This window comes from Perognathus longimembris, chromosome 1 (genome assembly GCF_023159225.1).
Source record: "Perognathus longimembris pacificus isolate PPM17 chromosome 1, ASM2315922v1, whole genome shotgun sequence".
Lineage (NCBI taxonomy): Eukaryota > Metazoa > Chordata > Mammalia > Rodentia > Heteromyidae > Perognathus > Perognathus longimembris.
In genome coordinates this window covers 57,344,088-57,370,002 of record NC_063161.1, presented here as the reverse complement: position 1 = coordinate 57,370,002, position 25,915 = coordinate 57,344,088, and the positions used below count along the sequence as shown (strand labels likewise).

The 25,915-nt window shown below is 41.7% G+C and overlaps 1 protein-coding gene across 1 annotated transcript in view; it reads left to right on the top strand.

The window, feature by feature from the left end:
• Positions 1 to 21,649: 21,649 nt before the first annotated feature.
• Positions 21,650 to 25,915, top strand: part of Arid2 (AT-rich interaction domain 2) — a 149,460-nt gene continuing 145,194 nt past the window's right edge. Inside the window, exons 1-3 of the mRNA XM_048365890.1 lie at positions 21,650 to 22,149; positions 22,304 to 22,397; positions 23,569 to 23,666. Of these exons, the coding sequence (XP_048221847.1) occupies positions 22,058 to 22,149; positions 22,304 to 22,397; positions 23,569 to 23,666 (284 nt within the window). The 5' untranslated portion in view covers positions 21,650 to 22,057. The remainder of the gene's footprint in view (positions 22,150 to 22,303; positions 22,398 to 23,568; positions 23,667 to 25,915) is intronic.

Below are 25,915 nucleotides of genomic sequence, written 5' to 3'. Positions count from 1 at the left end.
TCAGATCTTTCCGTTAATGATTCCTTATACATCTTTAAAATGGCCTTTGCTATTGGTTATTTTAGTACATTTTTCATTTTCATAAGTGTAACATAAGCTTAGGAAGTAAGTGAATGCAGTGAAAACTTAGTCACTGAATTAGTATAAAAACATATACAGAGGATGGATTTATAGCAGACCTACATAAAAAGTAATTTGACTATAGTAATATAAAACTGAGTGTTTAAAAATTCTAATTAATATCATTTAGATGCTCACATGTTAGTATGAGTACACATATACATCCATATGTGTATGAATGTATTTATATGTAAGTATGTATATATGTATTTAGCAAACAAGAAAACATTGGGAAAAGAACTAATAGAACACACTTTAAGGTGAGAACAGTGGTACTTCTAGAAGGCTGGAGGTACACGAGAGAGTCAATAGGAATCTTAAATATCTATGGGAAGCTGGGTACCAGTGACTCACACCTGTAATCCTAGCTACTCAGGAGGCTGAGATCTGAAGATCACGGTTCAAAGCCAGCCCAGGCAGGAAAGTCTGCGAGGCTCTTATCTCCAATTAAAAAGAAAACCAGAGGTGGCACAGTGGCTCAAGCACTAGATTGCTAGCCTTGAGCTGAAACGCTCAGGGACATTGTCCAGGCCTAGAGTTCAAGCCCTACTACTGAAAAAAAAAAAAATCTATGAGATTCAGAAGGAAAGATAGACATGGAACACTGGCATAGAATCAAGAGAGTTTCTTGGTATAACCTGGGGTTACCAGGAGCAAATACTACTCTTTTTTAAAAAATTTATTAATTGAACACAAATTTTTTTGACAAGGTGTTGTGCAAAAAGGGTACAGTTACATAGTAGGGCAGTGTGTACATTTCTTGTGATATCTTACACCCTATTTTTCTATCCCTTCTCTAGGTCAGGTAGACATATATACAATATACAATGTATCAAGAACATGTACAATAGCCACGTGGCCACGCCCAAGAAAGTTCGCCTAGGGCTTTAAATGAAATGTCGATATGTCGACAATATGTCGACAGTAGTCTTATATGAACGTACATACATAGCTTTTGAGCTATTGTATTCCCCTGAGAGGTCAATTTTTGACCTTTATATGTTGAGTAATTGTTTGATTTTAGTTACATACTGTTGGGTCGCTGCCCCAATCCTGTGGGGAATACTATTTGACAAGCAGTTTTTGGTTTCACAGACTTGGTCTCTACTGTCTCTCTGTCTCGCTTTCTTAACAGTCATATATCAGGGAGATCATGCCCATTTGTTTTCTGTGTTCTAGGCTTGTCTCGCTCAACATTATTTGTTCGAGTTCTGACCATTTCCCTGTGAATAACAATATTTCACCACTCCTAATCGCTATGTAGTCAAATACTACTCTTGATTTCCATTTCATAAATTGACCAAGTTGGATTAGCTGATCTCTAACTGTTCGCAGTGCTGGCGATTAAACCCAGGGTCTTAGTGATGATATACAAGTGATCTATAATAGAGAGCTCCATCCCTAGCTGTAAGCTCTATAATTTATGATAAGCTGTGAGCTATCTTATTACAAATAGTTGTTTCAAGTCATTATTCCAATGTCCTGTTAAAATTCATGCACCAGCCTGGCTACATTGCTGAGCACATATAAAACAGAATAGCTGGATGTGGTGGCAGGTACCTGTAGTCCCAGTTACTCAAGAGGCTGAGTCAAGCTTGCTTGAGCCCAGGAATTCCAGGCCAGCCTTGGCAATATATAAAGCTCCCGTGAATAGTTAGATGTAGACAGATAGGATCAGTAAATAAATGAGCATACAAGCAAGTAAACAATGCAGGCTTCCTTATACTATGGAATCAAAGTGTTCTCATTCTTTTGTCCACATACAAAAGACAACAATCTCAGAAACTGTCCCTGCCCTGCAAAAGAAAATACAGAAGCCAATTTGATAAAAGAGAAACTAAAAAAATTCTACTTGATAAATGAGCTTCTAAATCAGGGGAAATAAAAAGAAATTGCTATTTGTTTGCAACACTAAGGGTAAATCCTGTACATAACACTCTGAAATAACTTTTTGGATGCAAAGGACACTGTAAAGACACCAAAAATATTTTGCTGTTCTGTTTTTTGAGACAAGGCCTTACTGTGTAGGTCAGACAGATCTTAAACTTGTAATCCTCCTGTCTCAGCCTCCTGAGTGCTGTGATTCTACAACTTTTTTTTTAAACAAACAAGTAATATGTATAGTTACTTTTACTCATCCTTACTTCTCTAAGTTCTGCCTCATCTGTGAAATTCAAGGGTGGAGAAAAGGACGTGGTAATCAAAGATAAAGAACAGAATGAATCTGGGCATTGGTGGCTCATGCCTATAATCCTAACTATTCAGGAGGTTGAGATCCAGAGGGTCAGGTCATGATTCGAAGTGAGCCCAGGCAGAAAAGTCTGTGAGACTCTATCTCTAAAATACCCATCAAAAAGCAAGGCTGGAGGTATGTTCAAATGGTAGGGTGGCAGTGAACAAGTAAGGCACTGAGCTCAAATCCCACTATCCCTCAAAACACACACACACACACAGAGGCAGATAGACAGAGACAAAGAGAGAATCTGGGATATCTACTACATACTCGTTAAAGTAAAAAGAAAAGTATGCTTTAGTATGTACATTTGTTTTTGCCATTCCTGGGGCTTGAACTCAGGGCCTGGGTGATTACCCTGACTGATCATTAGCTCAAGGCTAGCACTCTACCACTTGAGTCAGTGTATGTGGTAGTGGGGAATCGAACCCCAGGCTTCATGCATGCTAGGCAAGCACTCTACCTCTAGGCCACATTCCCAGCGCAGTATGTATGTTTTAAGTAGCCATTTCAAAGAGGTATGGTACCAGGGAAAAGCTACAAAAGAATAAGTCGTGTTCTATTGCAGTTAGTGTTTAGTGGTGGTCTCTGTAGTGCAGAGAGCAGGGGTGTACACTGTGCAGGTGTGTGAATGGGGATGAGGTACACTGGAGAAAGAGAATATAGAAGACATATTTCTCCAATTGACCCCACACATGGGGTATGGTGTAGGTCCTGAAAGTCGTTTTCAGAATGAATTATACGACTGCAGTATTTCTCATGTCCACATTCTTTCCTAACTCTCGCAATGAGAACTTTTTTTCCAGTGTCCGTATTTTGGTTGTACTGGGGTGTGAAATGAGGCAATGCCACCAGCCAGACTTTGCTGAGGTTATGATAATGGTTTATCGACATTCCTTACAAGTCACCTTCTGTTCTCAAGCTATGTCGATAGCTATTTTCACCAGTTGTGTACAAGTAGTAATTTGAAAAGTCAAACATATGTTTAAAAAGTGAAATATGTATCTGTCTGCAACTATCTATAACAATGTCATTTCTTCTCTTATATTCCCATATGCTTTGCAAGGAATAGAGTTGACTGCAGGAAAGCTTGGGCTCAGTATTATTTATCTTTCTGCATATATGTGTACCTACCACTTTTTCGGGGGCAGTCCTAGGCTTGAACTCAGGAGTTCAAGTGCCTGGACACTTTTTTTTTTGTCCAGTCCTGGGGTTGAACTCAGGGCCTGAGCACTGTCCCTGGCTTCTTTTTGCTCAAGGCTAGCACTCTGCCACTTGAGCCACAGTGCCACTTCTGGCCTTTTCTATATATATATGTGGTGCTGAGGAATCGAACCTAGGGCTTCGTGTATAGGAGGCAAGCACTCTTGCCACTAGGCCATATTCCCAGCCCCCTGAACTTCTTTTTGCTCAAGGCTAGCACTCTACCACTTGAGCCACAGCACTTGAGCCTTTTTCTGTTTATGTGCTACTGAGTCAAACCCAGGGCTTCATGCATGCTAGGCAAGCAATCTACCACTAAACCACATTCCCAGCCCCATACCTACCCTCTTTGTAAGAGGAAAAGTGTGGAAAAATGTTAAGTCTCAGACTGGTTTCAGTATAGTTTTCTAGCTTCATTCTTTTTCATCCTTATTATGGCAAAATGGGTTCCTCTTATAGTGGAATGTTGTTCACTGCTCTCAACATGCCATGTACTTTATGTCTCTAAGCTTTAGAACATCCTAGCCCTTCCTTCTTCACCCTATTATGATTCTTAGATTTCACCAAGCAGAGCTAGCAATTCTTTCATAGGTCTTGATCATATTAAAGAATTAATTATATGTCCATTTCTCCCTCCCCAACTCAAGAGCTCCAAAACTTAGCATACTGCATCTCATCAATGGACATTTGAGTGGAGATAGAAGACAGCAGCATCAAAACATCTGATCTTACTCTGGATATTTACAAGCTGATTCATTTAAGCTACTAAATATCTATTTTGGAAATCTTGCAATTAACATTAGTAGCACTTTACCAGTCAATCCTTGTTCAGTTCTTACACTGGAAATTTTCACAAAATTTGGCAAAAACAAAAAATACAAATCTATATTTTCAAAACATGAGTTTCACATTCCTATTAAGGGTTTTCTAAAAGGCACTATAATTAAGAACATTCTTACCTAGTATTCTTTTTTTTAAATTAAATTTTATTGACAAGGTGATATATAAAGGGGGTACAGTTACATAATAATTACCTAGTATTCTTAATGTATCCATCTTTAAACTGATTTAATGAGAGAGAGAGAGAGAGAGAGAGAGAGAGAGAGAGAGAGAGAGAGAGAGAGAGAGAGAGAGAGAGAGTACATGCCAGTCCTGAGGCTTGATTTCAGGGCCTGGGGCGCTGTTTCTGAGTTTTTGTGTTCAAGGCTAGCACTCTACCACTTGAACTACATTCTCACTTGTGGATTTTTGCTGGTTAATTGCAGTTAAGAATGTCTTGGACTTTCTTTCCTGGAACTGGCTTTGAACTGCAATCCTTGGATCTCAGCCTTCAGAGTAGCTAGGATTACAGGCTTAAGCCATCTCCAGTGTTTCTCTCTCTCTCTCCCTCTCTGTTTCTTTCCTCAATGAATTCATTCATATAATTCCCTTTTCCTATTTGCCACTGACGTTGTTCCCATTTAAGGTCTTCAGTATCCATTAGATTCCCCAACTGAATATACTAAACTCTTTGATTTTCGTAAGAGCCCCCAAATCTCTAAAGAATCAATTTCCCATTCCCACAATACAGAAGATGGCAAAAACTCTCTGTTCTCTAGATGTAGCGATCACTTGGAAACTGAGGCTTGTTTTTGTTTCAGAGATCTGAGGACCTATGACTGACTACTTGCATAGCAATGGACTCCCTGCATGTGGGTTTAAGGTTCTTTAACACATCCAATAAGTCCTCCAGGACTCATAAGAGTTTCTGCCAGATGAGGCAGGGAATCTATGGAAGGCATCAGGAGACATTTTATAGTCTGAGGCAGCAGGAATGGGTTTGGAGTTAGTAGTCTAGAGTTCTGGGAAGCTAACATGGGAGCTTAACTCCTGTCCCCAAGACAGGAGTTAAGAGTGAAAAGAAGAATATAAAAAGTTACAGATTCCAAGAGAAGTAAATGTTACAGTAAATGTTTCTGATTTATATACCTAATCATTTTAATATGCTTCATAGTTTACAAATAGATCTATTATATGCTTAGATTGGTCTAACCTGGGGTTAGACCTCACTCTAAGGTGAGAATAGTGCTTAGATAGATCTATTATATGCTTAGATTTATAACTAGCAGGAAAAAAAATGATTATCATTCTATCTGCAAAACTATGAAACTCAAGTTCATTTTTTTAAAAGATCCTATTACTTCTAAAAATGAGGAAGAAAAACCCCCAGGTTATTTCATAATCATTTCATAATTAACCTCAGCAAATAATGAGCTTGCTAGATTCAAAAATAGCCTTTCAAGAGTTTTCAGTTTTATTAACATTCAAGAATATATATTGAAATAGCCAAGATGCCTTACAACAGATTGGATCAATAAAATTACTACATACATACATGTGTGCTTACAAATGTATATATATGTACACACACACACACATACACACACACACACACACACACACATATATATGCTAGATCTAAAATATAACAGGGAATGATAACCTATACAGGACTCTAGGCATTCGCAGTTAAAGGAGGACACTTGTAGGGGAGAAACCCAAAGGTTTTATTTCTCTGAACATTTAAAATATTATTTGTTTATTTTTGTTAGTTGTGGGCAGTGAACTCTGGACCTGGGCACTATCCCTGAGCTCTTCAGCTCAAGGTTAATGCTCTACCACTTTGAGCTACAGCACCACTTCTGGTTTTCTGGGGGGTTATTGGAGATAAGAACCTCAAGGACTTTCTTGCCCAGATGGCTTTGAAATGTGATCCTCTGATTTCAGCCTCCTGAGAAGTTAGGATTACAGGCATGAGCCACCTACGCCCAGCTAAAATACTCTTTATTGAAAGGAAACTCTAGGAAATGAAAAACCTAGTTTGTTTTGTTTTGTTATTGTTGGTGGCAGTGTTTGTTTTTGCTTTGGGCTTTTTTCTTTTGGGGGAGGCAAAGGGGAAATGCAGAAAGGGAGGAAGAGTGAACAAATGCAATCATGCTGCATTATATGCTACATTGAAAATGACCTAGGTAACTTGTGGTCAGGGATGGGAGGGGGAAATTGGGGGAAAGTGAAGGAAGAGGTGATATTGACCAAAAACAGAAATGTGTTCATTACCTGATTTATGAACACCTTAAGAACAATAAATATATTTTTAAAAAGAATATATATTGAGTATTAGGCTGTCTACATGCAGTATAAAATTACAGAGTAGAGGCCTCAAAGAGCTCACAATTCCACTATAGAATGAAGTGCTTTTTTTGTTTTACTAATATTTAGGTCAGCTTTCCCAAGTACTTCCAGTGGAACACCAATTCTATTAGAAGGACTTGCGCATTTGGAAAATAGGAAATACCTACAGGGCAACAGATAGACTAACAAGAGCCTGAGCAGTCTTGTAGTAAGGAACTTTAACATTACTTAATTTGACGTTTTCCAAAATTATGCAACTGCATAATCTTTTTTTTAACTTAACACCTTAAACAGAGCATGAGAAATGCTGACTTGGGCATGTAATTAAAAATGCATTTATATGTATTTCCAAGGCATGAAAATACAACTTTTGGCACCCTTCACATTTTTAGAAAATATATTAGAGAATTGGGAAATTCTTGGGCAAGTTTAATGAAAATAGGGCTCCAAAGCCAGGTCTATCTGCAATGGCAAATAATGCTTTATAAAGACATAGTACTAAAATTAAAACAAAAAAAAAAAACAGGTGAGATAATATAGAACCCCTTTTTAAAAATTAAAATCTGCTTTAACAAAACTGTTTACAGACTACTTCAAGGAATTGTGTGTGGGTGTAGAACTGGGGTTCAAATTCAATGTTTATAGTCTTAGGTGGGTGCTTTACCATATCAGTCATGCCCTCAGTTTTTTGTGCTTTAGTTATTTTTCAGACAAGATCTCTCATTTTTGTCTGGGCAGCCTCTGACTGAGATACTCCTAACTACAGCCTCTAGAATAGCTGGGATAACAAATGTGTACCAACACACCCGGACCCTCAAAGAACTTTTTTGTTGTTGTTGGTCCTGGGGCTTGAATTTAGGGTCTGGGTGCTGCCCCTGAGGTGCTTTTGCTCAAGGCTAGTGCTCTACCACTTGAGCCACAGTGCCACTTCTGGCTTTTTCTGAGTAGTTTATTGGAGTTAAGATCTTGTCTCATGGACTTTTCTGCCCAGGCTGGCTTCAAACTGCAATCAGATCTCAGCCTCTTGAGTAGCTAGGATTACAGGCATGAGCTAAAGGAAGATCTCAGTCTGAAATAAATTGTATTTACTATATACCCTGAATTACATGTAAAGAGAAGACACTACATGTTCCATATCCCATTAACATATCTGTCTCTTTCTAAATTTTAAGTTTGTACCTGCTCCTTTCTTTGGATGCTCATTAATGACATTCTGTATGTAGGCACTTGTTGGTTAAAAACAAAAGCAAGGACAGAAGACACAGCTGAAGCAGTAGAGCTTCTTACTAGCAAGCAAGTGCATAGCCCAGTTCAAATCACAGCAGTGCCAGAAAAACCAAACACACACACACACAAAATCAATCAACCCAAGACACCCCTAAAACCGAAGCAAGATCCAAAGAAGAGATTTATTTCTCCCTACAGTTATAGAAAACAAATAATTCTAAGACGGTCTTTTGATGTATTGTTTTAAACAAATAGTCCTGTCAGACCCTGGATTTCACAATGGTGCTACATTCTGTGAAAATGACTTAAGACTCAAGTTTCTGATTAGTTGTCTGATTTAATCATGTATAACCTTATTAATAGTTAACATTTTAAATTCTGAAGGTTTCTTTTGCACATTTACTTATTGAGCTGAGAAAAAAATATTGCACATTTTTCTACAAATATAACACACAGACCTCTTGGTTATGTATTTATTTAGCTGTCTAATCTTGTTTAAGTTAATAATAGGTGCTATGACCAAAACAAACTGTATTCTTTGCACAGAAAAAAAATTGATGTCTAGATTCACAAGTCTTTTAAGCCTAAGGTAGTAAAATGTTTGTCTACATTCTTTCAATGTGGTAGAAATTGTCATCAGTTAAGATTATCTTTTACTTGTCAAAAATCTCTAACTGAATGATTCTCCTTAAGCTTTTGGGTAGCTCTTGATCCTAGATGATTGTACAAAACAAAGTTTTCTCATTTTGGGAGGAGCATTAAAATGTCAAGTTAGCAGTCCTCACATTTCCTCTGGTATGGCTATTATACAGTATAGCTATTCTTACTAAACGTAGGCTGTGATGACTTCTTGTTCACAGGCATTTGCGCTTGTCTTTATTGAGTAACTGGTTTCCTCTGCTAACCTGTTTAGATGTAATTTCTCCAGATCAGGCTGCAAATTAAACAAAGACTATTAAGGAATAAGCCCACCATTGGTAGTCCTTGGTAAATATTCAGGTTGATGTTCTGTGTGTATTACTCATAAGAATAGGCTTTAGTGATTAGTACTTTTGTAAGATGGGTAGAAACATACTTGTATTTAAAAGCTGACACAACAGTTATTGGCAAGTATTTTTTGCTAGTTTGGAATAGCATTTTGTCTATGGGGAATGTTTTATGCGATTATATAACATCTATTTGGGATTCTAGCTCAGACTTTTTTTTTTGTGGCCAGTCCTGGGCCTTGAACTCAGGGCCTGAGCACTGTCCCTGGCTTCCTTTTGCTCAAGGCTAGCACTCTGCCACTTGAGCCACAGCGCCACTTCTGGCCATTTTCTATATATGTGGTGCTGGGGAATCGAACCCAGGGCTTCATGTATACGAGGCAAGCGTTCTTGCCACTAGGCCATATTCCCAGCCTATTTGGGATTCTAAATTGTCAGCAACCAACTGAACTTTTTATGTTTATTAATGGAAGACATATCTTGAATCCATATAAAGGGGCCTTTTCAAGTCTTTTTGACTAGTTGTCACAAAGTTCTTTATGCCTTATGTGAAAAATGTTAATATCACATTTTAAACAGTTTATTAGAAATCTCTGTCATAGAAATACTATCCAGAAGAAAGATTTTAGGGTACTTGCTATTAAATTTGGCAGACTATTGGTCTACCTTACAAATAGCTGCTGATAGTTCTGAGGCTACCCAGGCAGCTGGGGTACCTTCTGTCCTAGACTTGGTCTTTTTGTAAAGATCAACTCCATGTTCTAGAAATGTTCAATAATGTTCCAGACCTGTTCAAAGTGAGACCATTATGAAATGATTAAATTCTAGAAGACAATTTGTCAATAGGAAAGTCTTTCTTCTGACCTTATTTAATGGTTCTCATCTAGAATATAATTTGCCTCCCTTAAACATAAACCAACTTTACATTCCTGCTCTGAGGTTTGGCCTTGCCCACTTCTGAACAGAGTCTATAGAACTTCTAAGGGAGATGAGCTCTAAGAACTGTTCAATAATGAACTTAATCACTTTCTTTTTGGGATATAAACCCTTACTTGAGACCTGCCACAATACAAGAGAGAGCAGGATTACTATTCTTTTATCAGAGGACTGGTAAATGATCAAGAGAATGACAAGTGTGCAAATAACATGCAGTGAACATTGTTGGGGGCTTCCTGCTACTTTAGTCAATTGAGACTGATGGCAAAATACTATAGATCATGTATCTTACAAATAAGGGAAATTTATTTTCCAGTTTTAGAAGCTGGGAAGTCCAAGATCAGGATATTGACTGATTTGGTGTCTAATGAGGGTTGCTTTTTCAGTGGGCAGGGCTTTTTCTTCATAATCTCTTATTTAAGAGGGGGCAAATTATCTCTGAGGTCTTCTGCCCTTATGACCTGATCTTCCAGAGAATCCTCCCACCTTCTAATGGCATCACATCGGGGGTTAGGATTTCAACATATGTATTTTCTTTTTTTTTTGGCCTGTCCTGGGCCTTGGACTCAGGGCCCAAGCACCTTCCCTGGCTTCTTTCCGCTCAAGGCCAGCACTCTGCCACCTGAGCCACAGCGCCCCTTCTGGCCGTTCTCCATATATGTGGTGCTGGGGAATCGAACTGAGAGCTTCATGTGTAGGAGGCAAGCACTCTTGCCACTAGGCCATATTCCCAGCCCAACATATGTATTTTCTTTTTGCCAGTCCAGGAGCTAGAACTCAGGGCCTGGGCACTGGCCCTGAGCTTCTTTTGTTCAAGGATAGCACTCTTCTACTTGAGCCATCGTGCCATTTCCAGCTTTTTTTTTTTTTGTGGCAAGCACTCTTGCCCCTAGGCCTTATTCCCAGCCCCTCCAGCCTTTTTTTTTTTGTTTGTTTATGTGGCATTGAGTAATCAAACCCATACTAGGCAAACACTCTACCACTAAGACATATTCCCAGCCCAATATATGCATTTTCAAGGGACACAAACATTCAGATCACAGCACTAGCCTATCCTTTCTGAATTTTTGTTAAGTTCCAATTATAAGAACTAATAAGGTGGGGTAAAACTAACTTCACTAAAAACAACGAACCTGTATTACATACCTAGTTATTGCTTTTAAATTCTTGGTTATCAAAACTCAAAAGTTCTAACAATGAATTCCTTAAGTGCTGAATCTGTTGTCAATTACCACAAAACATTGAGGGAGAAACCTTTACCATACCAATGCCTTTACTGAGTAATATGTGCAATGTTTGGACAGCTGTAAGTAAAGCCTTTAATATTCAGAGTTTGGCACTGGTTTATCATACTAAAACTTGCAGAAAAATATGAAGGCACCCTGCCTTACATTTAATATTTGATATTCTTGAATTCTTGAAGAGAATTGTGTTGCTCATGCTACACTAAAAATACTACCTAGCACTTTGATGCCAAGCCAAACCTCCAGTTTTAAAGAAAAAGTGTGATAATTGTGTTTTGTTCCTTATGTCTGTGTCCACCCATAATCATAGACTTTGGTCTGGCTTTGTGTCTTTCAATACTTCCCAGGGGAGAAATCAGTCACAATACCCGTGAAGCACAATGACTTGGGGAAATACCCTCATCACATGAGGGTATACACAATCATAGAAAGACTTTTGTGGGCTGGGAATATGGCCTAGTGGCAAGAGTGCTTGCCTCCTACACATTAAGCTCTCAGTTCAATTCCCCAGCACCACATATGTGGAAAGTGGCCAGAAGGGGCGCTGTGGCTCAGGTGGCAGAGTGCTAGCCTTGAGCGGGAAGAAGCCAGGGACAGTGCTCAGGCCCTGAGTTCAAGGCCCAGGACTGGCAAAAAAAGAAAAAAAAAAAAAAACTTTTGTAAAAAACTACTGAAATAAAGTAATAGACTTTTTATGAATCTGCTCAATATGGAGAGGATGACTGGCCATTGTACTATGATCCTATGGAATGATGTATCTCAGCACAGAAAGGGTATTTGGAGCTAGATGCCAGCAGCTGAGAACTGAGGATTGGGGTTCGAAGCCAGCCCAAGCCAGAACGTCTGTGAGACTCTTATCTGCAATTAACTAACAAAGTGCTAGAAGTAGAAGTGTGGCTCAAGTAGTAGAGCACCAGCCTTGAGTGGAAAAAGCTAGAGGCCAGCATCCAGGTCTTTTCAAGCCCCAGCACCACACCCTCCAAAAAAAAGGGGGGGGGGTATGAAAGAAGAAAGCTTTCATTGGCAAGAAATAGTGCCTCATTATTGGCAATTCAGATGAGGTAAAAAAATTTTTTTTTGACAAGTAGCATCAGATTAAGAGCTAGACCTATTTATATGGGTTACTGGCTTTTTATAGAGTACTTAGCAGTTATAAAATTGTACCAGGTACTGTAGAGAAGCTAAAAATGTTAGTCTATATAGATATAGCAACAGTATTTATAGAAAAAGTTACACATATTATAGTTTCAAAAGATTCATTTAAAATGTTTTTCCTGGTTACTAAATAAGTAGTATACACTGGCAAGGAAAACCTGAATAAATGAAGTTCCTAATACAGATTCTAATCCAAGATATTGTCTAAGAAGTCCCAGACCCTATATTTAAGCTCAATTTTTCCAACGATTCCCTAAAGATCATTCAGCTTACTGCCATGATTTCATGTAATTTTGCTTTATTTGTGTCATTTTCACTAATTAATGATTTCTCCTTAAACTTACATACTATTTTAAAATTAGAAACAATTCAGATTGGAAAAAATTGATTCAGATAAATATATGGCTTATGCACATTTACTTAACAACTAATTTGATTCTAGAAATTGGATTGAAAGAATGGTTAGTAGGAAAAGCAATGGTTTGGGAGCCAGAAGGCTCATGGCAAATGTTTATATTTTAGGAATGTGCTCGGTGTATAACTGAAATAAATGCATTCATCTAACTCTTAGAGCCCAAGGAAAGTACATGTTTTCTCAGAAATATGCCTTTTCCCCAGAGGGAAACTAAAGTTCAATAGGGAGTGGGACAAAGGGAACTCTTTCTTTTTGTTGGTACTGGGGTTTGAACTCCAGGACCTCCAGCTTGATAGACAGGTGCTCTACCACTTGTACCATAACCCCAGTCTCAAAAAAAGAAAATCTTAATGTTAACATATGTGTAAAACCATCCCTTTGCCCCAAATAACTGGAGTACTAGATTTTAAGTAACTAATGATGTCTATAAGAATCTAATTATCTTACCATCCAGGATAAAGCAGAATTGACAAGTAGCATCAGAAATAAAGCATTACTAATATCCATAGAATTAAATTTAGCATTAAATATACATTATAAATTGAGCATGGTACACATGAATATAATTCCAGGCTGAGGCCAGCTTGGTGTGCATAGTGAAATTCTGAATGAATGACTAGGGTTTGGGGTATCTTAGTAGTAGAGCATTTGGCTAGCACATGGAAGGCTCTGGGTTTGGGCTCTAGCACTACAAAAGCTAAAACTAAAACTAAGAACTTGATGTGGGATGCCACAGCCTGGTGGTTAGTCAGTACAAAAGCAAAACCCAGGCCAAACAGTCACTGCAGTAAACAGCAGCAGGGGAGCCACAGAGAAGAAGAAGGTGGCAGGTGGCTTGGTCCTCAGGAACATAGCATACACTTCATAGAAAATGGTTTTAAAAATACAGGCATGTTGAAAATAATCACAACAATGATATAACACTTGTTTCCATAACTTGGAGTTCATTTTGCTTAGCATCATCTTATGTGTTCATATGGGCGCAGCTATTGGGCTATTGTGATCTTCTGCTGTGACTATCCTACACATGTACTAATTATTCCCTATGAGGGAAACCATAGAGTCCATGTTTCTTTGGCTCACTTCACTTAGTATGATTTTTTTCCAAGTCTTTCCATTTTGTTATGAATGGGGCAGTGTCATTCTTTCTGATAGAGGCATAGAATTCCATTGTACATATGTAACAACATGCCATGTGAAACTATACCCTATTTTTTTTTTTCTCTCGTATTCCCTTCCCACGGGTTTACCCCTGCTATCACTGTATCTGGTCTTAGTATCCTGGATACTGTATATACATGTATTGGAACTAGGGAAGGGAAAGGGAATACCAAAATCGAGAGACAAAGGATAAGACAAACCACTGCAAAAGCAAAATTTATAAAACCATTTGGTGTAAACCAACTGTACAACTAAGGGGGGGGGGAGGAGGGAATGGGGAGGGAAAAGGAGAGGGAAAAATAAGGGAGGTAACAAGTTGAATAAGAAATGTACTTGCCTTACATATGAAACTGTAATCTCTCTGTACTTCACTTTGACAATTAAGAAAAAAAATCATATAGCTCTATAGGCATTCAGTTAGCTGCAGAATTCTATTTGAAATCAGTTAACATAACCCTCATCTATAATTTTTAATAGAGAGCCCCTAATATAGGTGTGTACACCTAAACAAAACTTAAGAATCGATTGTATGTAGTTCTTTAGAAACCCATTTATTAGTTATTGTAATATTTTGATTTGATGAATTAAAATGGTATTCCTTACATTTTCAAAATGTTTTTCTCCAAAGGCCTACAACATACAAAATAAAGTGATGTAAACTTACAATATACTTGTCATTAGTAAACAGTGCTTTAAGATAGTCTTTAAAATAGCTATGCCTAATGAGACTGTCTTCCTAGAAATATGAAACATTCCTTGTTTCACAGGCTCATGGACTCCTTGAATATCATAATTTGACCACAAGCTGACTCATTTACCTAACTGGGAATATGCTGTTACTTCAGATTCTAAGAACTTGACTCTGAGAACAAGGATAGGGCAGGAGACAGGCTATCTGCAATAGGCATACATCTATCCAGGGAGATGTAGTTGTAACATTACTACTATTTTTTCTGCTCCAAACTTAATGCAGCAGAAAAAACTGAGATGAACAAATGGTCATGTAAAAGAAAAGCTTCAGTTTACAAGGAAAAGAATTCTGATGAAAAGAATTCTAATGAAAGGGAAGGGTCTTTTTAGTTTTTACAGAAATAGCACAGCAATCATTCAACCTCTCCTTAACCCTGAGTGCTGTAAGTAGGAAATGTTTTTAAATGGAGTTAAAATGAATAGATTTTAGAAATCAGGACCCACACTCATTTACTGATGCTATTAATACTAGATATTTTTAATGTCAGTAAAGCCAAAGAGGGCAATTTGATTAAAAAATGTATTAAGTTGATCTGAAATCATTTAAAAATACCTAAAGGTAATATATTAACTGCAAGACATTACATCAACTGTCTCACACCTAAAGAACTACTTATAAGTATTTCTCATGTATACTATCACACAAAAATTATTCTAGAATACTTTTGAGTCCTACATTATACAAATCATATCAAAGAGTTGTGGTACCTCTAAGGATTTGTTTTTACTGAAATGTTGGCTCTAAGTTCACTTAATGTACAGCAATAAGCTTTGACAATTTGCATTAGCTTTGGTTGCATTTCCATTTTGATGCTATATATGAATACTTGGTGACATTTTCAGAGAAAAACCTGTTATAAATTCAACTATTATAAATTTGACATTAGTGTGATTCACAGGGTGATAAAGAAAAAACTATATTCTTTACAATACCTAGTTATTGTATAATTTTGCACTTCAACTTAATTCCTGTTTTATTGTTCTACTAGCAATACACCAATTGTTTAAGCTTTATAGCTAGTCAAAAATTAAATGCAGAATTAATTTTTCTTTGGGCTTTATTATTTTCTTAATAGCAAAGTGCAATGTCAAGAAAAGTCAATGTACCAAAAAATTGAGATGAAATTAAAATTCGTTAAAATACTTTGTTTGCTCAGTAGGATACATTATATTCACTGAACATTGAGCTCATGCCTAAAATCCTAGCTACTCAGGAGGCTGAGATCTGTGAGGACTGTGGTTCAAAGCCAGCCCAGGGAAGGAAAGTCTGTGAGACTCTTCTTTCCAATTAACCACCAGAAAGCCAGATGTGGCATTGTGGCTCAAGTAGGAGAGTACTAACTAGCCTTGAGCTGAAGAGCTCCGGGACAGGGCCCAGGCCCAGAGTTCAAGCCCCAGGACCAAAAATAAAAATAAAAAAAATTAAATGCTGGTTAACATTATTATACTTTGAGTAACATTAGTATCCTAACACTGGTGGGATGCTATTTGTACATAATTATATTTAATTGGATCTAATTGGTTCTATTCTAAAGAGAATTTTGAATTTGACACTATGTCGAAGATCCTAAATATTAAAAATTAAGAACCCCATGGGCTGAATATTTCATTATAACCTTTTTAAACTAGCCATTAATAAGGATCTGTACTAGAGTACAATTTCCTTGAGGGTTATGTTGTTCTTTCCCTCCCTACTTTGCCCAAGGCAGGTATTCAGTAATATTTATTCAGTGATTTTTATAATTACTATTTTATAAAAGTCATTATTTTATAAAAATAGTTCCTTGGCTTAGTATTTATGCTATCCTTTTGCAAGTTATTAAAATAGAAGAAATAAGAATGTACAAATATAGCACATTAGTGTCAAGTTGAAAAAAATTCAGGATTAGAAAATGATATCAACGGGCTGGGAATATGGCCTAGTGGCAAGAGTGCTTGCCTCCTACACATGAAGTTCTAGGTTCGATTCCCCAGCACCACATATATGGAAAATGGCCAGAAGGGGCGCTGTGTCTCAGGTGGCAAAGTGCTAGCCTTGAGCGGGAAGAAGCCAGGGATGGTGCTCAGGCCCTGAGTACAAAGCCCAGGACTGGCCAAAAAAAAAAAAAAAGAAAATGATATAAACAACTAAGCCCAGTTCCTAAGGTTGGGTTATTTGAAACAGCCTAAATTTTAGACCATTTTTAGTTTAGTCTTATTTAGCCTTTCAAATATAAAATGACTTGCTTTAATAAACAAATCACATTAGATTTATGTTCAAGGAGTAATCTCTAGAATCTAGTGAAAAGAAACTTAAAAGCCCTCAATGCTTACAGATCCTTTTGGGTTGTATCATTCAGAAATTTGTCAGCTGCAGATTCAGAGTATCTGCATTAAAACTGGCCTAATCTGCAATAAACTTGTTTCTTGCACACTTGTTCAGAGGAGCTCAGTGATCAACACTCTGTAGACTTAAATAGAGAGGCTTCATGTCCGTTTTAAGGTTCCAAGTAAATTTTCAAGGTAGGCTAGCCACTAAAAAAAGTATAAATTACAGGCAAGAGCAGCAAGTCATGAAAACATTCTCGTATCTTGCCAACAGTACTTTTCTTCTTAACATTTTAAAGAAATACCAAGTTAACTTCAGAAATAGCCTTGCTCAACCAACCAAATTATTTTCAAACCTTAAAAGAGTAACCTAAAGGCTGGGAAGGTGGTTTTGTGGTAGTGATTGCCTTGCATGCATGAAACCCTGGGTTCGATTCCTGTGCCACATAGAAAAAGCTAGAAGTGGCCTTGTGGCTCAAGTTGTAGAGTGCTAGCCTTGAACAAAAGAAGCTCAGGGACAGTGCTCAGGGGGTGAGTTCAAGCCTAAGGACTGTCAAAAAAAAAAAAAAAGTATCCTAAAATCTCAAATTCCTCAACCAGATCATTTCAGCTATAGCTACCATATACCTGTTTGATTTGAAATGGTGTAATTTTTTAAAATTTCATTAGAAAAAAATTAATTTATCATAACTTCTTGACTAAAGACAGATTCATATAAAAATAGGAATAACTCATTATGATCTGAAGGGTTTGGGTTATTATTCACTTTGCCTTTTTTTTGCCATCATAAAGGCTTTCTCATTTTGCCATCAGATCAGTATGCTATATATACAGTTTCAACATGTTCACTTATTAGTGATAATTTTTATAGGAATACTTTATATTAATGCTTGAAGGAAAAGCTGTTTCTATCTTATCAAGCTAGTTGGAAAATAGCTATTGTAAAACTGTCAACACATCTCTAACATTTCTTTTTCCAGAATCCACCTGCTCTATGCTGCCCACTATGGGAAATGTAATATGGTAATAAGAAAATGTAATAGTATGCACCAGAGTCATTTTAGTTCAATCCCATAAGAAGATATTCTCTGGTTCCTTGGATGCTAAGATATAGTGTTCTTGCAAGAGAAGCAGACTGACTAAGTGACAACCAAGTTTATTAAATATAAAGGACATCAGTAGGAACAGATGGGACCAGAAACTCTTATCTTGGGTGATCCACAGGCTGCGGTAGCAACCAGGTGCGGTAGGAGATGGATGAGGGTCAGGGGACAGATGGGGCAGGGAACTTACTGGGTGGTGAGCAGCCTACAGAAGGTTGCAGTTCTCTCCGACAGAGGAAAGATGAAGGTCAACATCAATGGAAACAAAACATCTCAAAAAAAAAATCATACCAACACAAATGATTGCTGCAGCTAGAAAAACTACTTAAAAGTCTATTCGTGTTTAAGGCATATTTGTTTTTATCGGATGTATTTCATCTTTCCTTAAGCCTTCACATTAACTCTTGAGAGCAAATACCGTTCATGGCTAACTTTAGTCAAACGCTTTTCTAATCACGGTTTTATGTTTTTTTCTCACTTGGACCAGAGTATATCCACACACACAAAATGCTGAGAATTGAGATCCTATCTATCCAGATATATTTTAAGACTCCATTTTGATCACCTCAGCCTCTTCTAGCGAAAAAGAATTTTTAAGTCATTGCTCCAGCTTCCTATCACCCCTCCACTCCTGAAATTGTGTAAAAGGCTTTAAAACATTAGCATCATCCCTTCCAAGTCTTTAGCTTTTTAATATTTTCTGTGAAGCAAGACCTATTGTTACACACTCAAACACGGACAGCACCCAGGGACTGGGAAAGTGTAGCAACCTCCCCAGAAAAGTGCAAACCTGTCATCCATCCGTCCTGCCCTTCCAATAAGAATTAAAACCAACTAGGCCTTGCCCGTGGTGAAACCAGAAAAGACAATCTAATGTCTAACCAAGACACTATCAGACAACGCTACATCTCTACTCTGACTTGAACGTCAGTCGTTCCCACCCCGGCTCCATCTGCACCGTCCCGGGGGCTGAGACCGCCCGGCAGCTCCCCACGGCCTCCCGAGGACGCTCGGCCCCGGCTCCCCGCCGACCCGCTGCGTTCCCCGGAGCAGGGACTGTCCTCCCGGTTCCATGAGGACTACCGACGGGTTCTGACGTTTATAAACTACCGAAAAGTTCCGTGTTACCGGCGGCCCGGCCCGCCGCCCCGTTATCGCGCGGTCCCGGTTCCTCGGAGCCGGCCGCGCGGCCCGGGAGACCACGGCGAGATCGCAGGCGGCCGCGGCCTGCAGACGCCACGACGCCGGCCGCCGCGGCGGGCCCCGGAGCCGTCAGCCACCGCGGGGCCGCGTCTTCCTTCCCCGAGCGTGAAGAAGTACCCGGCCGCTGCTGGTCCGTCCTTGGAGGAAAACGAAAAAGTGAAAAAAAAAATAATAAAGAGGCAAAGCGTCGAGGTGCCGGGAGCCGTGGTCGACGATCGCCGGAGGAACGCCGTCCCGCGCCCCAGCTCCAGCCCTAGAGCAAGATTCTCGAAGTCGATGCGTCCTGCGCGAAGGTATTCCATGCTGACACATCTCTCGCTACCCACAAAATGGGGCCGGAGGAGGCGGCCGCTGTCTCCTCTATGGGCGCCGCCATTTTGTGAGGCGGCGGCGGGGCGGCGGGGCGGCGGCGGCGGGAGCCCAGGGTGAGCGTGTAATGGTTGAATAGAATGACCCCCTCTAGGGAATCCCCGGCGCTGGCAGTTACGTAAGGGGCCGTGCGCAAGTGCGGCGCTGAGGGAATCCGCAACGGCCCCCGCCGCGAAGCACCGCGGCCCACTTCGCCACTCTCCCTAAAGACGAGGGAGGGCGGAAGCGGCGCCGCTGACCGGGCCCCCTCCCCGCCCCCTCCCCGGCTCGCGTCCGGCCCGGGCCGGGCAGCTTCTCCTCCTCCTCCGGAAGGGTCTCCGCCCCTCCTAGGCTTCGGAGACACTCACTGGTCCGCGGGTGTTAGGCATTTCCTAGCCACACCTTATTCTGACCCCATTTTTTAAGACACAAACTTTACTTGGGAAATAAAGCCATTTCCTAGAGTGAGCATTCCAGGCGTGTTGGGTTCTATTACATAATTTTTTTTTAACCACCACTAAACATACCGTCCCATGGAGGGGGGGGACTGTCAGAAATAACATTCTGACCTTTAACTGCCCAGTGACCTTGGGTTATAGTCAGTGACTTTGCTCTCGGTGGCCATCTCTAAAATGGGAATAACACAGTTGCCTGACCACGAAGCTTAATTGCATTTAATTACATTTGTGTAGCAAAGCACCAGCTCCAACTCCTCTGGTAAATGCAAACTTAGATGTTCAGCTATTTCTAGTTCCTCCCCCCCCCTTTAACCTTCAAAAATATTCTAAGGGACTATCGCATTTACGACATTGAAAAGAGAAAAACATTCGATATTTACCACAAGTATCTTTACAGGAGTTTTATTAAAAAATGGAGATAGAAGTATACACGTCAGTGATGATTGCCAAAGTTCAGCCGATTGCTCCCCAGCCAGTTTAATTAGTTTGCCTAACTCTGGGCTGAGAATAATGCATGCAGCTTGATGCGTGGAGCCAACCCAAGGCTAGCTGAATTAAGAGCTCTTACTCTTTTTAAAATTTCCACAGAACTGGGGCAGGCAGTCCGCACAGTATTTTATGTATAGTTTGTTGAAGTTAGTTGATGGATAATTCATGGGAAAATGTGTTCATCGTGCCCCCAAAACACTAGCATGAAGCTCGGAGAAGCTGATTCCTTCGGGCCTTAAAAAAAAGCAATATATTTCCGAAAAGGGACAAAACGACTTTATTTTTCCGCCGATCTGCAGTGTGGAAGAGCTGGCCTCTCGGAGGCTCTTTTCCCCGCCGAGGGCCACGGCTCCCGGCCGGCGGGAGCGACCGGGGCGGGGGTTGTGTGTGTGGAAAGCGGCTCCTCTCAACAGCCGCGCCGAGAATACGAACATCGCCTCTACCCCTAACCCCGGAACAACCGGTAGTGGCCGTTTCCCCTCGCTCCCCCGCCTCCCCCCACCCCTCTCCGCCGGCTTTGTGTGCGTGTGAAATGTGCGGCACATTGCAGATGAACCCTAAGCCCGGCGAGCCGAGTCTATTGTTCCCCGCGAGGAGCTGCCGCGGCGGTGTGGAGTCAGGTGCAGTTCCGCGGCCGGCCCTCGGGGGTCGCTGTGCGGCGCTGGCTTGCGTCGGGCCGTGGCGGCGGCAGCGGCGGCGGCGGCGGCGGCAGCAGCAGCAGAGAAGCTGGGCGGGCAGGCGAAGCGGCGCGCAGCAGCTCCGGCTGCTCGCTGCTGCCTCTGCCCGGGGAGAGCCCGGGCCGCCGCGGCCCAGGCCGCGCGTGAATGTGTATGAAGGCCCGGCGGAGCGGCGGCTGGAATACACGCTGTCAACCCCGCTTTCCACAAACCACCACACAGACCTCCCCCTCCCCACCCCCGGCCCCGCCTGCCCCGGCCCCGCCGCCGCCGCCGCCGAAACTCCCAGGCCTCGGGCCGCCCGGGCCCCGCGCCGCCCGCCCGCCTTTCCCCCTCGCCGCTCGCGCGCCGCGCCGCACCGCTCCCTCCCCCGGCAGCAGCACCTTGTTGAATCGCGTCCCCGGCCCGAGCCGCCGGGGCCGGGGCGAGAGCGCGGAGCCGAGCCGAGCCGCGGGGAGGGCGGGCGGGAGGGGAGGGAAGGAAGGGGTGGGGGCCGCGCTCGCCCCGCGGCTTCGCGCCGAGCCGGCGGTCGCCTGGCCCCTCTTAGTTTCGCTCGGATTTCTTTAAACTTTTTTAGAAATTCCCCTCCCTCTCGGCCCCGCGCCCCCCCTCGGCCTCCCGTCCCTCCTTCCCCTCCTCCTCCTCCTCCTCCCTCTCCCCCTCCCTCCCTCCCTCCCTGCGCCGCCGCCGCCGCCGCTGCCGCCGCCGCCGCCGCCGCCGCCGCCGCCGCCACCGCCGGCCCATGACTGAGCCCCGCCGCCGCCGCCGGCCGAGGAATGGGCTCCGGGCTCTGGTAGGAAGCGCGGGGAGCGGGGGGCGCTTTTAAAACCACGATCTGGGGTTTTTTGGGAAAACCTCCTTTGAAAAAATAATGGCAAACTCGACGGGGAAGGCGCCTCCGGACGAGCGGAGAAAGGGACTCGCTTTCCTGGACGAGCTGCGGCAGTTCCACCACAGCAGAGGGTGAGAGCGGGGCGCCCGGGGGGGCAGCGGCGGGCGAGCCGGGCGAGCGGGCCGGCGCGGGGGCTGCTCCCGCCGAGCCCCCGGCCGGGGGGGTCCCGGCTGACAAGTGCGGGGCTTTTTTCCCCTTCCTCTTCTTCCCCCTCCCTCCTCGCAGGTCGCCTTTTAAAAAGATCCCTGCGGTGGGTGGGAAGGAGCTGGATCTCCACGGGCTGTACACCAGAGTCACTACTTTAGGCGGATTCGCGAAGGTGAGTGGAAGTTTTCATTTGTATTTCCCTCTCGCTGGCCTCTTCCAAAAAAAAAAAGTCTCCTTTGACCCCCCCGCCCGCTTTCTCCGGGGTGGGCGTCCCGGGGTCGCGGGGAGGGGGTCAGTGGGTCAGGGGGAGCCCCCCGCGCTCCCCCGGTTCGCAGCCGGTGGCACGGAGGCGGACGGGCGGCGGGGCTGTGTTTTTGGCCTGGTGGCTCGCGTGCGCGCGGCGCGGGCGGGCGGGCGGCCCGGTGTGGGCTCGCGTCCGGCTCCCGGGGGCTCGGCGGGTCCCGGCGGCGGGGGCCGGCGGGGGGTGGGCTCGGAGCGGCGGGGTGCGCGGGGCGCTCGCCCGGCCGCCCCGAGCCCCCCGCGCCCTTGCCCGCGCTCGCTGGCTGGCTCGGCGAGTCGGCGCTGCCGCTCTAGCACTGGCGGAGACACCGAGACTCGCACACACTCGCACACACGGAGACTCTGAGCAGTTTTCGTGCAACTCAAAATTAGCGCGGGCAGGTTTCACATCGATAATCGGCTGCGAAATGATCCCCGCCACCGGGGGCACAGCCTCGGCCCCGGCGCCCGGGGTTTCCAACAGCTAACAAAAGAAACCGGGACCTGTCTCCAAATAGCCATCTTAGGCTTCAAGGCTAGGCAGAAGCTTGTAGGCCTCAAAGAAGGGCCTATGGAGATGGATAGATCCGGGAGCGAAGAACCACCGCGGGCCCCAGCCCCGGACCCTCGCCCCCCTAGCCCCCCAAACCCGCCGGCCGCGCTGGCCGGAACACTATTGATCCTTTTGAACTTTTTTTTTTTCCTGTAAAGTGTAAACGGACCGCGTTGAGATTTAAAAAGGGGGCGACAGAGGGACTTGCGATTGGTTATTGTCCGGGCTTCAAAAACAAAACAAACCCACCAACCCCCCCCCCCCCAACAAAACAAGTGCTGCCAAATCCGGGGCTCGCCGGTGAAAGTACTGGGATCCCAGCAGTCCTGGCCGAGTGGCCCTCACGCCTGGGTCCCGGTCACCCACCGATGCCTTTAGGTGTCCACAGATCTCTGCAGAATGGGTATTTATTTTTCATACTTAGCCCAGGCTCTTGGATGGGGCACTTTCAGACAAGTATGTCTGTGTTATTTGTTGTTGTTTTTTGTTTTGTTTTATGTTTCTTGAACAGGTTTCTGAGAAGAATCAGTGGGGAGAAATTGTTGAAGAGTTCAACTTTCCCAGAAGTTGTTCTAACGCTGCCTTTGCTTTAAAACAGTATTACTTGCGGTGAGTAGTAGAGACTTTTCCACAGTTATTTGGAAATAAAGGGACTTGTGGGAGATTTAAAAAGAGAGAAGGAAGCCTTGTCCATCAGATGGTTTTTAATCTCTTCCTACTAATTTCATTGTGACAATTATTTATTCAGTGAAGGGAGATTGTTAGGAAGGTGAAGTTAGCCTGTGTGAGGATCATTTACATTTTCCCTGCAAAACCATTACAGGTGACAATCCCTCCCCCTATCCTGGTAAACATTCTTTTGTGACATTGTAATTGATTGCTTGATATCCACCGAAAAGCTGAAAGGTGATGCTTAGTGAAAAAGTTCAGGTAGTTCATGAAACTTTGTAACCTTTGGGAAAATTAGTGTTTTGTAAAGTACCCTTTAAAATTCTGACTAAAAGAAAAAAAAGGAAACTTATTGTTTGGAACTGTGTCATTGAGTAGAACATTGTTACCTCCACTAGCTAGCCTTGTTTTTAGAATTGTTTTTTGTTGAATTTCTGAGGAATTAAAATTTAGTATCTTTAGGGTAGAGACACTGTGAAACCAGATACTATGATTCGAGTTTTCTCTCATTCTTGTTTTTGATTGCTTGTTTGATGAATTAAGTATTTTGTTGGGGCATGATATAGTATAGACACCACATTTTTTACTTAGGTTTTTTGTTTTGTTTTGTTTTACTCCTTTCTCTGTGTTTCTTCTAGGAATACTTTCATGTTGTGATTTACTGTGAGGTCATCTTTTATTTTTGTTTGCCTACCCATTGGGAATCCTTAGTTGATTGTGATGATTTAAAACTAAAATCATGATCTTCTTTCCAGTAAATATTGGAAATTATAGTTTTACAGGATAGCCATGTGTTGTTTTTTAATATAAGATACATAATGTGCTTTCTGCAGAATTTGAATTTTGTATTATTGCTTCAAATGCACACTAGAGTTACTCTGTTTTATGCTTAGGATTCTGAAATAGGAAATGCTGTAATTGCACAGGTGTACTTTCTATTGGCTGTCTTAGATTGACTTCAGGCTTGACGCTCAAGAGTTCACATAACATAGTTACCGAGTTTGTGTAGGAAATTCAGAAAATACTGAATATGGCTAGTTGTTATTGTGTGTCTGTGTGTGTGTATGTCTGTGTATGTGTGTAACATGACATGTGTGCCACAGCACATTTTTTTAAAAGGCCTGAATCAAAACCAAAAACCAATCAGTTAGCCCCTGAAAGTGTTGATTTAGTAATGGGGTGAGAAATGGAGAATTTTTAATTTATGTTGATAGTCACTTGCTCAGTTCAGAAAGGAACATGTTTATATATTCAGATTTTATGTTAACTAATTTGAACCATTTGGATTTTGTACTGAATTGCATATTTTAAAGTTATTTCTGATATTTGTTAGATTAAGTGAATGAAATTTAATATCCTAAAGGTGCCTATCATGTGATTTGTATATATATGTACACACATTAGGAAAATGTATATGTATATATACATTATTAGAGAAATGTTTACATGTATATACATTATTAGAAAAAAAATTTCCAAATGTAGTTTTTCTGAAGAATTTACATTTGTATAAACAAGCGTCACAAATCAGTTACATGAACTTTATTTTTTAATTTTTTAACAAAGAATTATGAATATTGTGTTTCTAGTTGTCATTTCTATCTTGGGATAATAACATCCTTTAGTTGTACTTGTAGGCAACTATTTCTAACCATATAGTTTCAAAGTTGCTTATACTTATGTCATACTCAGACCAATGTAGGCTTTATGCTCTTATTAGAAGCTTTTTGAACTGTCCTTAGCTAAACTTGTTTTTCCTCCATATGTCTTCCTCTCTAGGCTTGTTTTTGTAGGGTTGTAGCTAGGTTACTAGGAAAAAAGTTGAAGCATTTGTTTTGGAAAATAAAACCATGTGAAGATTTGCATGGCTTGTAAAGAAATACAAAAGAAATATGCTGATAAAAAATTGTGTACTACCAAAATTGAAAGGAATTTCCCTAGTAGTGTAATATTGCACAGTTAGAAGATATGTATTAATGTTGCCTTTTACACCTTCTTCTGAAAAATCTTAACTGGCAGACCAGATGCCATGCTTTGACAGTAATTCTCTTACTTAACCATAACAGTGCCTTATCATATTAACCAGTAGTAATCAAGTGACTCCATAAATTACCTCTTTGCTATATCAAAAGTTGCTATATCCTAATTTCTGATGAGCAATATCTGCTTCTAGGTAGAATATATATATT